This window comes from Nannobrachium achirus, assembly GCF_963921795.1.
Source record: "Nannobrachium achirus genome assembly, chromosome: 3".
NCBI lineage: Eukaryota > Metazoa > Chordata > Actinopteri > Myctophiformes > Myctophidae > Nannobrachium > Nannobrachium achirus.
This window is the reverse complement of record NC_137812.1, coordinates 33,442,569-33,458,531: the sequence shown is the minus strand read 5'-3', so window position 1 is coordinate 33,458,531 and position 15,963 is coordinate 33,442,569. Positions and strand designations below refer to the sequence as shown.

The 15,963-nt window shown below is 44.1% G+C and overlaps 1 protein-coding gene across 2 annotated transcripts in view; it reads left to right on the top strand.

The window, feature by feature from the left end:
* Window positions 1-9,206: 9,206 nt before the first annotated feature.
* The window catches only part of ube2o (ubiquitin-conjugating enzyme E2O), a gene marked incomplete at its 5' end in the record, with an annotated part of 47,233 nt that continues 40,476 nt past the window's right edge, over window positions 9,207-15,963 (top strand). The window contains one exon of one of the 2 annotated variants that reach the window (XM_080721182.1): window positions 9,207-9,665. In XM_080721182.1, the coding sequence (XP_080577308.1) occupies window positions 9,222-9,665 (444 nt within the window). The remainder of the gene's footprint in view (window positions 9,666-15,963) is intronic. The other variant, XM_080721181.1, reaches the window with a different exon arrangement.

Below are 15,963 nucleotides of genomic sequence, written 5' to 3'. Positions count from 1 at the left end.
TATGGGAAATGGGACAGATCTATGTTGATGACATGACTTTACAAGATACTGTGTACCGCTTTGCATGATTTTAGGGCAAAATCTGTAGGAGCAGTGTCCAAAAACGTGTTTTGCAAGAATCGGCCTCATGGTGGCGCTAGAAGAGGGCCATGTGAGACGTGACGTGACGTGACGTGACGTGACGTGACGTGACTTGACGGACAGACAGACAGACTGACTGACTGACTGACTGACTGACTGACTGACAGCCGGTGGAGGTTTTGATAGTAACTGCGACCTGACGGTCTATATCCACCAAGTTATGATAGGCCTATTCAACTTTTGTTGATATAATGGCTAAATTTGTGCCAGACCCTTGGTGTGCTGGATTCCGAGCTGTACTGCCCGGCTTTTTGCCAGCAGACCCACCATCACCTACAACCTGTGCGGCTGCCGAGCCCACCCGACCTCCGTATGTACCTTTGTGTTGTATTGTCAAGAGGAAGATGAGAGACTCCAGACTCAACCACACAGATGAGCTTGAGGCCTCTATCAAAGCAAACCTGGGCTTCCATTACACCTCAGCAGTACCACAGGCTGACCACCTTCATGCCACGCCCCATTGATGAAGACATTTGTTCAAAAGTATTCAATTAACATAACCTTTCAGAAGTTTGACATTTCTGTATTATAAATCCTTCTTTTGAGTGATTGTGTGTAATATTCTAATAATTTGAGATATGGATTTTTTGGTTTTCATGAGCTGTATGCCATAAAAATCTAAATTTAAACAAAACGTTTTCCAGGTCAAGGACCCCTTAGCTGAGGGAGAGATGAAACTGGGACCCCCCACTACATATTGTATACAATTTGTGTTGCAGATTAAACCTTGTCATATAGCTTCATAGTCATTTATTTGACAGCACTGTGATCAGTGTATTTACCAGACATTTAAAACTCTCAGTTCTTCCACTCTGGGGTCATTCAAGGGATATTTAAGGTGTTTTAAGTGGTTAATGTAAATAAAGGGTCCCATCAAACAAAGATATGGAGACCCCCTGTAGTAACTCTGAGGACCCTAGGGGTCCCGGACACCCTGTTGAAGACCCCTGCCTATATTTTTTAATAAGAAATATTTTCTCGTCTGGATAGAAAAGTGTATTTTATAGGCTATGTAAGGTGGGTGGGGGGCTCCGACTATTCCCACTAAGGAAAGCAGGCTTTCAACTCCCTAAAACCGTCTGTTTTGGTGAGTAGTTAGAGTGTATTTTTACATTTTATTACAGGCCAACACCATAACGTTAATGAGAACTCTAATGCTATGGACCAGAGAGACAGGTTGGGTATTTCTGTGCTTGAGGCTTGATGTGCTGCATTGATATGCAATGCTTTATAGCATAATTGGCACAAAACCATCCCTATATATATATGTGTGTGTGTGTGTGTGTGTGTGTGTGTGTGTGTGTGTGTGTGTGTGTGTGTGTGTAAGTAACGGAGGTGATCCGAACCTCCCCACCCGGCTTCGAACCCGGGTCTCCCGCGTGAAAGTCCAATATCTGAACCATTACTTACTCCAAAGGAATATCCCTATGGAAGGAGGGCAGATACTAGACTTTGAGGCTTCAGGCTGGGGCTGCAACTCTCTCCGCCACACACACACACACACACACACACACACACACACACACACACACACACACACACACACACACACACACACACACACACACACACACACACGTGTTTGTAGCTAGCTAACATTAAATAACAGCTGTTAGATTACGAGTATTTGCCCAAGGGTGTGACTGTTTCAAAGCATGATCAATGCAAGCCCAATATATTATGGGGAGCAATTTGTCTCAATAATATGTGTGTGTCCAATACCATACTGCACAAATATTTCCAGGATTTGCACAAATATTTTCAGGATTTGCAAATGTTTTTTGTGATTGCACAAATATTTCCAGGATTTGCAAATGTTTTTCCGTGATTTACAAATGTATTTTGCAATCCACAAATAGAATGTATTTATCTGTGTGTGCATTCAATCTAAAATATCATTTGTAACTCATCAAGTCTGCATTTGAATTGTGAATCTGCATTTGTGAATAGACCAACACACACACGCATTCCTTTTTTCTGTTCCATCATTTTGAGACAAACGTACCGCTTTTTAACAGAATTTTTACAAATGTTTCCACAATTTACAAATGTGTTTTTACGATTTACAAATGTCTTTCAATAATTTACAAATGTTTTTCCATGTTTTACAAATGTGTTTTTACGATTTACAAATGTCTTTCAATAATTTACAAATGTTTTTCCATGTTTTACAAATGAGTTTTTACGATTTACAAATGTCATTCAATAATTTACAAATGTCTTTCAATAATTTACAAATGTTTTTCCATGTTTTACAAATGTCTTTCAATGGTTGACAAATGTCTTTCAATGATTGACAAATGTCTTAACAGAGCTTTTCTCTCTCACACTAAGATTTTCTCACAAACACCTGCAGATCCACACGTGTGTCTGCGCCCCCTCCCCCCTCTGCATTTGTGAATCTCTCTCACTGTGAGAGAAATCTCTGTTGTGTGATGTTTGTCTCAAAAGTCACATGATCGGTTGAGAGCCAATCACGTGAGGCCTTTTCCACTAGCCAATCAAAAAGCTCCAGGGTTGGCCAGGCAACCAGGGTTGCCATGTTCGCTAAGAGTAAGTTATTGGGCTTTCCTATCTATAAGTTAAGCTATTTGAATATATCCTTACGATATCTTGTCTGAAAACAATCAGTCAATGGCGAATTGTCTAAACCATTACAGAGTGGCACACGCTCGGGGACCACCTCCAGGGACCCCTGGCGATATGACTGTGGACTTGGGGATATGTATGGGGTTATCTTTGTGCCATAATGAATTCTTATTCGTACTTAAATAAATAACAAAATGATATAAATAAAAAATACATAGTTCTATAGATCTAGGGAGTCATCCATATGTTTTCAGATCTATATGCCCATCCCCATGTTCTATTAATAGATCTATGGAGTCATCATATGTTTTATTGTACTTCTTTTAAATAAAGGGGCCTCGGCATCGGCCGAGGGACCCCCCGGGGACCCCCTGGAGCTCCGGGGACCCCCGCGGACCCCCTGGCGCCGCCGCTAAGGGGCTCCGAAGGGGCCCAAAAATAGGAGCGGCACTTTCATGGGAAATTCGGGACTTTGACCGTGCGGACCCCCTCCATGGGTGACGGGACCGGGGCAAACGTGACAGCGCGGCCTGGTGGCGGCCCCCCGGTACTGCAGCGCACATAAAAACCCATAACTCGGGCTAGGAGTGACCGTTCGAGACGGGACCGGTACCCACACGTCCGGCTCGGGGCCCCGGAGCCGGCCACCTGGTGGCTGAACGCCGGTACTGCAGGCGGGTAAAAAGGCCGTAACTCTGCCACCGGGAGAGACGGGGCCGGCTGCAGGGCGGTCCCCCGAGGGGTACCCCACCCCGGACGGACGGACGGACCAAAAAGGAAGTGCCCTTCGCCAAACAGGAAGTGCCTCTATATCTCATGAACCGTTTGTCGTTCAGACGCGTGGGTGGCGTCATATGACTTGATTAAGAGTCCTTGACCTTAATTGGTGCAACAGGAAGTGCCCTTTGCCAAACAGGAAGTGCCTCTATATCTCATGAACCGTTTGTCGTAAAGACGCGTGGGTTGCGTCATATGACTTGATTAGGAGTCCTTGACCTTAATTGGTGCAACAGGAAGTGCCCTTCGCCAAACAGGAAGTGCCTCTATATCTCATGAACTGTTTGTCGTACAGACGCGTGGGTTGCGTCATATGACTTGATTAGGAGTCCTTGATCTTAATTTGTGCAACAGGAAGTGCCCTTCGCCAAACAGGAAGTGCCTCTATATCTCATGAACCGTTTGTCGTACAGACGCGTGGGTTGCGTCATATGACTTGATTAGGTGTCCTTGACCTTAATTTGTGCAACAGGAAGTGCCCTTCGCCAAACAGGAAGTGCCTCTATATCTCATGAACCGTTTGTCGTACAGACGCGTGGGTGGCCTCACATCACTTGATTAGGAGTCCTTGACCTTAATTGGTGCAACAGGAAGTGCCCTTCGCCAAACAGGAAGTGCCTCTATATCTCATGAACCGTTTGTCGTACAGACGCGTGGGTGGTTGTCATATCACATGATTAAGAGTCCTTATTAACCTTAATTGGTGATTCTTTTGCCAAACAGGAAGTACCCTCGCCAAACAGGAAGTGCCTCTATATCTCATGAACCGTTTGTCATGCAGATTCGTGGGTTGTGTCATATGACTTGATTAAGAGTCCTTAACCTTAATTGGTGCTTCCTTCGCCAAACAGGAAGTGCCTCTATATCTCATGAACCGTTTGTCGTAAAGACGCGTGGGTTGCGTCATATGACTTGATTAGGAGTCCTTGACCTTAATTGGTGCAACAGGAAGTGCCCTTTGCCAAACAGGAAGTGCCTCTATATCTCATGAACCGTTTGTCGTACAGACGCGTGGGTTGCGTCATATGACTTGATTAGGAGTCCTTGACCTTAATTTGTGCAACAGGAAGTGCCCTTTCGCCAAACAGGAAGTGCCTCTATATCTCATGAACCGTTTGTCATACAGACGCGTGGGTGGCCTCATATCACTTGATTAGGAGTCCTTGACCTTAATTGGTGCAACAGGAAGTGCCCTTCGCCAAACAGGAAGTGCCTCTATGTCTCATGAACCGTTTGTCGTACAGACGCGTGGGTGGCGTCATATCACATGATTAAGAGTCCTTGACCTTAATTGGTGCAACAGGAAGTGCCCTTCGCCAAACAGGAAGTGCCCCTATATATCATCAACCAGTTTGTCGTACAGACGCGTGGGTGGCGTCATATCACATGATTAAGAGTCCTTATTAACCTTAATTGGTGCTTCCTTCGCCAAACAGGAAGTACCCTCGCCAAACAGGAAGTGCCTCTATATCTCATGAGCCGTTTGTTGTGCAGATTCGTGGGTTGTGTCATAAGACTTGATTAAGAGTCCTTAACCTTAATTGGTGCTTCCTTCGCCAAAGAGGAAGTGCCCTTTGCAAAACAGGAAGTACCTCTATATCTCATGAACCGTTTGTCATACACGTGTGGGTGGTGTCATATGACTTGATTGAGAGTCCTTCAGCTTAATTGGTTTAACTAGCCCTGCATCCTCTTCTGATTGGCATCTGCCCCTTGTGACATGGGTAGAGCTGCGAGGGCCCGGTCATCACTGCTGAAGGACTCTTAATCAAGTCGTATGACACCACCCACAAGTGTACGACAAACGGTTCATGAGATATAGAGGTACTTCCTGTTTGGCAAAGGGCACTTCCTGTTTGGTGAAGGAAGCACCAATTAACTCAGGCTGTGCCATATTTAAAGTGGGACCTCTTATATTGCCGTTTCGCCAAACAAAGGGTTAAAAAAATAGTGTGCACATTCGTGCACAGATCATGCACTATGCATGTGCATGCTTTTCACAGCATGTGCATGCTTTTCACAGCTTTCAAACAAAAAGATCCGCTTGGAAATCCGTTCAGGCATTCAGGAGAAAACAGCCCTTATGTTTTCTTCAAATGTAAACAAACATGGCTGCCATGTTTGAAAGATGTGGTTGGTATGGGGGTTAAACATGCAATTTCGCGATCGCGATCATGCCTAGTACACTGTTGGAGGTCCAACATTTAAAAAAAAAAACAATTTTTTGATTTTTTTTTTTTTTTTTTTTTGTATTATTTATTTAAAAAAGACGTTCAGAAGACGTCTGGCAGGGAGGTCCATAGTTAAAAAGACGTTTTTATTATAGAGAACGTTTTTTTGGCAGGGTATGAGTTAAGGTTAAGGACTCTTAATCAAGTCTTATGACACAACCCCCGCATCTATACGACAAACGGTTCATGAGATATAGAGGCACTTCCTGTTTGGCGAGGGTACTTCCTGTTTGGCGAAGGAAGCACCAATTAAGGTTAAGGACTCTTAATCATGTGATATGACGCCACCCACGCATCTGTACGACAAAAGGTGCAGGAGATATAGAGGCACTTCCTGTTTGGCGAAGGGCACTTCCTGTTGCACCAATTAGGGTCAAGGACTCTTAATCATGTGATATGACGCCACCCACGCGTCTGTAAGACAAACGGTTCATGAGATATAGAGGCACTTCCTGTTTGGCGAAGGGCACTTCCTGTTGCACCAATTAAGGTCAAGGACTCCTAATCAAGTGATATGAGGCCACCCACGCGTCTGTAGGACAAACGGTTCATGATATATAGAGGCACTTCCTGTTTGACGAAGGGCACTTCCTGTTGCACCAATTAAGGTCAAGGACTCCTAATCAAGTAATATGAGGCCACCCACGCGTCTGTACGACAAACGGTTCATGGGATATAGAGGCACTTCCTGTTTGGCAAAGGGCACTTCCTGTTGCACCAATTAAGGTCAAGGACTCCTAATCAAGTAATATGAGGCCACCCACGCGTCTGTACGACAAACGGTTCATGAGATATAGAGGCACTTCCTGTTTGGCGAAGGGCACTTCCTGTTGCACCAATTAAGGTCAAGGACTCCTAATCAAGTCATATGACGCAACCCACGCGTCTGTACGACACATGGTTCATGAGATATAGAGGCACTTCCTTTTTGGTCCGTCCGTCCGTCCGTCCGTCCGTCTGAGCTTCCGTCCGAGCTTCCGTCCGAGCGTCCGTCCGAGCTTCCGTCCGCCCGAGGGTCCGTCCGTCCGAGCGTCCGTCCGTCCGAGCGTCCGAGTGTCCGTCCGTCCGTCCGTCCGTCCGAGCGTCAGTCCGTCCATCCGAGCGTCAGTCCGTCAGTCCGTCCGAGTGTCCGTCCGCTCCCACTCACGCTCACAGCCCGTCCTCACACATCAGCTCCCGCTCACACATCAGCTCCCGCTCAGTCCCCGTCCGTGTCCGCTTGCTCCGTCCGGACACGGACGGTCCGATCAGCGGCTGTCTCTCCGGGGAAACGCAGGGGTTCCCCAGGGTGGGGTTCCCCGGGGTGGGGTACCCCTCGGGGACCCCCCTGCAGCCGGCCCCGTCTCTCCCGGTGGCAGAGTTACGGCCTTTTTTACCTGCCTGCAGTACCAGCGTTCAGCCACCAGGTGGCGCTCCGCCACGGCCGGCTCCGGGGCCCCGAGCCGGACGTGTGGGTACCGGTCCCGTCTCGAACGGTCACTCCTAGCCCGAGTTATGGGTTTTTATGTGCGCTGCAGTACCGGGGGGCCGCCACCAGGCCGCGCTGTCACGTTTGCCCCGGTCCCGTCACCCATGGAGGGGGTCCGCACGGTCAAAGTCCCGAATTTCCCATGAAAGTGCCGCTCCTATTTTTGGGCCCCTTCCGAGCCCCTTAGCGGCGGCGCCAGGGGGTCCGCGGGGGTCCCCGGAGCTCCAGGGGGTCCCCGGGGGGTTCCTCGGCCGATGCCGAGGCCCCTTTATTTAAAAGAAGTACAATAAAACATATGATGACTCCATAGATCTATTAATAGAACATGGGGATGGGCATATAGATCTGAAAACATATGGATGACTCCCTAGATCTATAGAACTATGTATTTTTTATTTATATCATTTTGTTATTTATTTAAGTACGAATAAGAATTAATTATGGCACAAAGATAACCCCATACATATCCCCAAGTCCACAGTCATATCGCCAGGGGTCCCTGGAGGTGGTCCCCGAGCGTGTGCCACTCTGTAATGGTTTAGACAATTCGCCATTGACTGATTGTTTTCAGACAAGATATCGTAAGGATATATTCAAATAGCTTAACTTATAGATAGGAAAGCCCAATAACTTACTCTTAGCGAACATGGCAACCCTGGTTGCCTGGCCAACCCTGGAGCTTTTTGATTGGCTAGTGGAAAAGGCCTCACGTGATTGGCTCTCAACCGATCATGTGACTTTTGAGACAAACATCACACAACAGAGATTTCTCTCACAGTGAGAGAGATTCACAAATGCAGAGGGGGGAGGGGGCGCAGACACACGTGTGGATCTGCAGGTGTTTGTGAGAAAATCTTAGTGTGAGAGAGAAAAGCTCTGTTAAGACATTTGTCAATCATTGAAAGACATTTGTCAACCATTGAAAGACATTTGTAAAACATGGAAAAACATTTGTAAATTATTGAAAGACATTTGTAAATTATTGAAAGACATTTGTAAATCGTAAAAACTCATTTGTAAAACATGGAAAAACATTTGTAAATTATTGAAAGACATTTGTAAATCGTAAAAACACATTTGTAAAACATGGAAAAACATTTGTAAATTATTGAAAGACATTTGTAAATCGTAAAAACACATTTGTAAATTGTGGAAACATTTGTAAAAATTCTGTTAAAAAGCGGTACGTTTGTCTCAAAATGATGGAACAGAAAAAAGGAATGCGTGTGTGTGTTGGTCTATTCACAAATGCAGATTCACAATTCAAATGCAGACTTGATGAGTTACAAATGATATTTTAGATTGAATGCACACACAGATAAATACATTCTATTTGTGGATTGCAAAATACATTTGTAAATCACGGAAAAACATTTGCAAATCCTGGAAATATTTGTGCAATCACAAAAAACATTTGCAAATCCTGAAAATATTTGTGCAAATCCTGGAAATATTGTGCAGTATGGTATTGGACACACACATATTATTGAGACAAATTTCTCCCCATAATATATTGTAGCTTTAGCTTTCCTGTTCGATTTATGCGCCTTTTAAAAGAAATCCAGAGATTATATCAGACAAGACGGGTATATATATATATATATATATATATATATATATATATATATATATATATAGCCTTACATTAAGTCGCTCCTGCAGTAATATATATATATGTGTGTGTGAGACTGATCTGAAACTGTAGGCTGCGTTACAGTACAGTAAGTGTAAGTGTTATTGTTGTTGAGTACACACTAAAGCATGGCGTGTGTCAGACAACACTCAAACACTGACACCTAGCGGCCGAATAGGGCTACAGTACACCTCGCTGTGGCCTGGGTAAAGGCTGGGTTGATGATGCGGCGATGCAGCGCGCGCAGCCTCGCACTGCGCTTGTTACGTACCGACGTAAACACGTGCACTTCCCTGGTTACAGGTTTCTTTTCTCTTTTTTTCAAAAAACTCCTAACCATCCCTCTCACCCTCCCGCATCATTCCCTGACAACAGCAGCGATATGGCGGAGCCCGTAGCAGCGGATGCGACGGCAGCGACACACGCAACTCCAGCATCCCCGACCTCAGCCCTCTCTCCCGCTGGCAGCCCGGGCTCAGAGGAGCCCCAGTCCATGGCGTTCTCTCCCACGGCGGGCGGCTCTCAGCGGCTGCTGTTCTCCCACGACCTGGTCTCGGGGCGGCATCGCGGCTCCGTCCGGTTCGGCCTTGTGCGAATGATCCACGGAGAGGAAGAATTCAATTCGGACTCGGACCTCGACGACGGCGGAGGGAAAGGAGGAGGTGGTGGAGGAGGCGGCGGCGGCGGCCGCGGAGACTCTCCCTATCCGTATAACCAGTTCTCGGACACAGAGAGCGGCGCGGAGCAGAGTCAGCCTCTTGGAAGGGGTTTTGTGCGCGTCCAGTGGTACCCTGACGGAGGGAAGCAAGACATCAAAGAGACAAAGGTAGGTACCCCCCTCCCATACTACAGATGCACGGAGAGGGCTTGTTTAGTGTCCAGAGATGCACTGTCAACATCGGACCACTTGTCAGGTGTATTGTGGAGGCATTAGCTAAACTTGCTAGCTTGTCAGCAGTAAGGTGAACTCATTTATCTCTCTGCAAACACACATACACGGCAATTAGTTTGCTAGCGAGCTAGCAAACAAGCAAGCACGCTTACTAGCTAGCAATGTAGCGTTTAGCTCCATCACACCCAGCTGGAGCAAAGCAGGGCTGTTCCACTTCCACCTGATTGCACCCAGCTAGCTGTCACCATCACGACCATCGTCTATGATGACTGCTTTGCCAGCAATAACTTTCTGGGAGATTATAAATATGCATTCACACGTGTTTGTAGCTAGCTAACATTAAATAACAGCTGTTAGATTACGAGTATTTGCCCAAGGGTGTGACTGTTTCCAAGCATGAAAAATGCAAGCCCAATATATTGTAGCTTTAGCTTTCCTGTTCGATTTATGCGCCTATTAAAAGAAACCCAGAGATTATATCAGATAAGACGGGTAAAATGTATCTTCACAATTGGTAGGTTACAGAGCTCTTACCAGATTAGTGTTGCACTCAAAACACTGGCCATTAGTATCACATTGGCAACATTACATCATAATATATAATAAAGTACATTTTAGAGATTGTGACATTCCGCAATAGGTAACGTTAGGGTGTCGTAATTGATTTACAATGTACAATTATTTAATTGGCCTTTATTTTCACTAGTTAACACTTAACAGATGACTTGACTGCTAACTCTGGCCAGAGGGCAGCATGCATCTTGATTTAGGTTTACAATAACTATTCAAGAAAACACCAACCTAGGCATTGTTTCCCAGTTGCATTGAACCCAGTTCTATGTTCATGCATACAATTGAGAATGTCAAAGTGCTATGGCCTGGGTATGTCATTCAAATTGTTTTTGTCAGCATGCAATGCTGTTGTGGATATACACAAAGATTCATATAATCTTTCTTCACCCTATTTGTTCTTGTGATGGACTCATGACATCCGCATCCCTAATGCTGAATATGGATGATTGTCCTTGTAAAAGAATAGAATTTTCCCTACAGTATGAAGAGTTCTCTAGGACTTCATTGAAAAGCTCACTGGGTTTCATGGGGGATAAGCCTAGAACACGCATGGGACGATGCATGGGAAGAAGCTTATGTTGGGACCCTGCTTTGTTCTATTTGTTAAATGAGTAAAGTTCTAGCCAGGGTGAGTGCCGTAGAGGCCAGAACAATGGCTGAATGACACGTCATTTCAACATTTACAACGGAAATACAAGAAAAGTGGTTATGCTGTGTCACTAGTCACTACTAGCAGCTGCCATGTAGTATTTATAATGAAGCTCTAATTTTATACACCTGGCTGCACGGGGGTTTTCCTGACTCAGATGAATAGGTGGGTGAAGATGAATCGAATACTCTTCTCAACATGATATTCCAATTTGCGTCTGATTGAATGTTGTGTTCATGATTTACTGCATGGCATTTTTTGTAAGAAATGGGGCCATGTGGGGTCATTGACCAAATTGACATTTCGGCAACGGCAGCTGACATTTGTAGCATGTGACACACTCACCATAGGTCAGGTGTAGGTGATATAGCCTTTGACCTGCGTTCATGATTTGTGGCAGCAAAGATGACCTGTTCACGAACACGCACAGACTGACAAGCACGAAAACATCATCTACAACTACCGGCTGTTGTGGCCTTGCAGTGTTAATGAATATGAGACGTGTGGTACAGGCGTGCACACATATAGGCTCTAATGCAGCCTGACAGTGTGTTGCGGGTTTGAATCCCGTTCCAGACAAGAGTTGCTGCATGTCACAAAGATGTGACATGTATGTGTCGCTGTGTCCTGCCAGTCTCCACTAGTATATACTATCAATAAAGGCAAAAAAGCCCCAAGAAATATCTTTAAAAAAAAGAAGAAAAAAAAAGATTATGGGTGCCCGCTGGCCTACTGGTCCGGGCACATACCACATTGCCTCTGATGCCTGACAGCGTGTCGCTGGTTTGATTCCCGATCCGGATGACCTTTTCTGCATGTCATTCACCATCTCCCCCCATTTCCTGTCAGTCTGTCCTATCAATAAAGGCATAAAGCCCCAAAACAAATCTTTAAAAAATAAAATAAAAATAGATTATGAGACGTGAGCGAGCAGGTGTGGAGGTGCTGTCTGCCTGTGTGATTAAATGTATTCTGAGGAATATCAGAAACCAGTATTGTTTGTGGCTTTGACATCAAGGCCTATGACCAAGGCTGCCCTGGGGCTTGCCACTGTCCCCAGTCCGAAGTCACATCAGGCAAACCGTTGTATCCTTGAAAACTCTAAGGACGTAACAACATTTGTAGCTGGTACAGAATGCACAAGGTCACGCACACAGCACTGCAGTAAAAGTTACTCTAAATTTTAGATTTGAATTTGTAAAGTCCTATCAATATCATCAGAATCCGGATTTTTATTGACAAGTTGAAGTAGTACTACGTATGTGTCAGTGATAAAGTACACAGTTACTTTATCACTGACACAGTAAACTGTGTAAAAATAATTACAACTATTCACTCAGCAAAGATGCTATAGACTATTAGTACAGTATAGACTGCACACTGCACAGTAAATTAATTAACTGAAGGTGTAGCCATTTATTGATAACTTAATCACTAATCAGGTATCAAAAACGTCTTTCTGAGACTGAAGTGGTCGAGGTCAGGTGATAGCAACTATGCGCATGGCTGTGTTGGAGTGAATTGAAAGATGGAATGAAAACTAGACCTGTATTAATCCTGCAGAGGAAATTCAGTAACAACTTAACACTCAGGAGGGATTAAGGGGGCGGCTTATTCACAGATTTCACACTGGGTCAGATTGATTTGAACCGTTACCGAATCCGATTGCCTGGTCCCTGCTGACCAGCATTCACATTGGCCAAGATTCTAACATACCCGAGAGTACAATTTATTCAACTGTAATGACGCTGTTGATTATGGCACTTTGGGAGATGTCATGTCACAGAAGAAGTGTCACTTTTCAGAGTTTAGAGTGAATAAGAAGTTTGACTGTAGTTTTGAGTTGTAATTATAACAGAACAACAATAGACAACCAAAGCAGTGTGTGCTGACGTTCTTTGAAACATCGCAATGTAATGTTGTCAGTAATCATCGTCAGTCAGTGCATCCTTGGCATCTCAACCAATCCTTATTTTTATCCTAGCAGCAGCATCGCAGTCGCTACACATGTGATTTTCTTAATGGCTCTGCTAATCAAACATTAACAGGAAAAATAATGTGTCATTATAAAATATTTAAATTGTATATGATTAGCAGTCCACTTACTTCTTTGGCTACGGATGGCTTCACATTGCAGCGTACCGTTCCCGAGTACACATCAAACGGAGGGTGATCTGTTCCGAGGAACGGTATGCAGCGGTCACACTACCATCATTGAGTGAGAGTGAGGAGCGATGAAGACCTGATGAGTTTAGATTTAAGTTTGAGATCAGTTTAGAGTGCATCGCATGGTCTTGAAGGGTATAAGGAGCCAGTGGAACTTGTAGAATATTAAGTATCTTACTAATAATGAGGCAGGCCAGCAGTTTGGTGACAGATGGTTATGTTAATGTGGGACTTTTTGCCCTTGTTACAGTAACAGCAAGGTTCTTTCTTTCTTTCTTTCTTTCTTTCTTTCTTTCTTTCTTCCTTCCTACAGCTTTTTTATATTGAAACATTTTAAAACAATTCTAAGCAATATAAAACATTAAAAGTTGAATCATATACTTCAAATCAATGCAGCCAAATAAAGTCAGTCAATCTTTCTGACATTTATTTCAGCCAAAGTTCCAGTGGTACAACATTACAACAACATGTATCCTGGTCAAGATGCCAACAACAGTCATAAAAAAAAGAAAAAAATCGCTGTGCTGCAGGCCTACAGCACTGTGCTAGCTTTAGCCATAACATGACATCCTCATGACCTAAAACTGTTCCTTTAGGACCTGTACTTACTCTGACTGAAAGTGGTTATTTCACCTTCAGGTTAAGTTTGCCTTAAAAAAAATGTATGTATTTTTTTTAATACATAAATAAAATCGGGAAAATCGATTCTGAACTTTGAAAATCGATTAATTGAATCGCCGGCATTAACATCACGATAATATAGTAAATCGGTTTTTTTTTGCACAGGCCTAGAAAGATAGCGATGGATGTTGGTGGTATTTTGATTATCGCGATAATATTGTAAATCGCAATTCCTTTGGTCATGACATTAGAGTCCATCGTATTTATGTACATTTTAGCTTTTCATAGCTTTTGTTTAAGCATGGCTTTTATGAGTAAGATGACGTGAAGATTACATTACACACACACACACACACACACACACACACTCACTCACTCACTCACTCACTCACTCACTCACTCACTCACTCACTCACTCACTCACTCACTCACTCACTCACTCACTCACTCTCTCTGTCCTTCAGGCCCCTATTAGACGAAAACGCGGTTCACTGTAAACGTAATGGTTTATATTCGTTTGTGGGGGGTCATTTAGACGAAAATGGTGTCTTCGGGGGGTGAAACCGTAACAAAGTGAACCCCCCTCTGAAAGTGGAATAGGTAAAAACGCTTTGTATCTCCCGCTTTCATCTAAATACCGTAAACGCAGCAAACCACTGAAAATGATAAGATGTGGGACGTCCTAGGGCTGTCCCAGTGGTGTAAACTAAAGTAACTATTAAGTACATTTTTGCTAACGTTAGCCCTAATTCATACCGTAGCTATTTGAAAATAGCCGATCTACAAGCTCACAACAACGCGTCGCGGTGCTTGTGAAAATAGCCGATCTACAAGCTCACAGCGCGTCGCGGTGCGTTGTGATAATAGCCGATCTACAAGCTCACAACGCGTCGCGGTGCGTTGTGAAAATAGCCGACCTACAAGCTCACAAGTTGTGAAAATAGCAGACAACTGCAAAAATAGCCGACGCTGAAAATAGCGACAGTAGCCTATAATGTTTATCATGACTCGATCCAACATCTATAGCTCGTCGCCGTCTGTATGTACCCCCTCCATAAGCTGCAGTAAAGGCATTGACTCCAGTCCTCTGTGTTGAAACGAAACGTGAAGTGAACGCCTTTTTCTGTATCGTATCATAAGGAATAAATATCCCGGAGTGTGTATGGTACATGTGTCTGTTCCGACCGTCTGGAACAAACTTTTTAAGCATTTTTAGCCAGCCAGCCAGTCTGCCTGTGCTGTGTGACGGCAGTGAGTTGTGTTGACTGACTGAGGACGTAGAGGCGGGATGTTTGCGAACGAATCGAGTCTTTTGAACGGCTCTTTGATATGAACGATGGGATCCGGTTTGCAGTATAGGGAGCCGTTCCTTTCTAATGAACAACAGTGGTGGGAAAGGTACAACAATGTAGAAATACTCTGCCACAAGTTGAAGTTTAGAATAAAAAAATGTAGGCTACTTGAGTAAAAATATCAAAGTATTGGTATCAAAATGTAGTTAAAGTAGGCTACTAATAGTAGCTAGAAAGTACTCATTATGCAAAATGTTCCATTTCACAATTTTTCCAATGAATAAAATGTAGGGAGAAAAAAACATTTGAAAATAGCAGATCTACAAGCTCACAGCTTGTAGATCGGCTATTTTCAAATGGCAGGTAGGCCTATGTAGGCTACCTATTATGTCCGAAATAAATGTATATAGGGTTAATGTATAAGTGATAATTATAATCAAAATCTACCAAGTAACTACAACTAGTGACTAGAATGAGCCAGTCTTTTGAACGGCTCTTTGAAAGGAACGGATCCCAGAGATTCGGCTCACTTCAAAGAGCCATAAATCCCATTTCTACTGAGGAGGACCAGAGAACGGAACTTGGGCAGTGCGGTCATGGCGACATGCGCCACCTAGCGACCTGGCATGCAAATTACCGCGTTTATGGACAAATTGCGTTTTCATCTAAAGACCACATAAAAAATGAAAACTAAACGGCTCTTAGCCGTTTATAGTGAAGCCTGTTTTCGTCTAATAGAGGCCTCAGATTCAAACTACATACAATACATACGGCCAACAGCCGTAAATCCTCAGAAAATTCATCTCTGTTCAATATGTCAAGTAATGTCTTTTAAGAACCTTCATCTCCACATTTCCCCTTAAGGACCTTATCAGTACATTTCTTCTTTGCTCTAGCTTTGCCCTCATTTAGCATTGCATACCCCATGAAT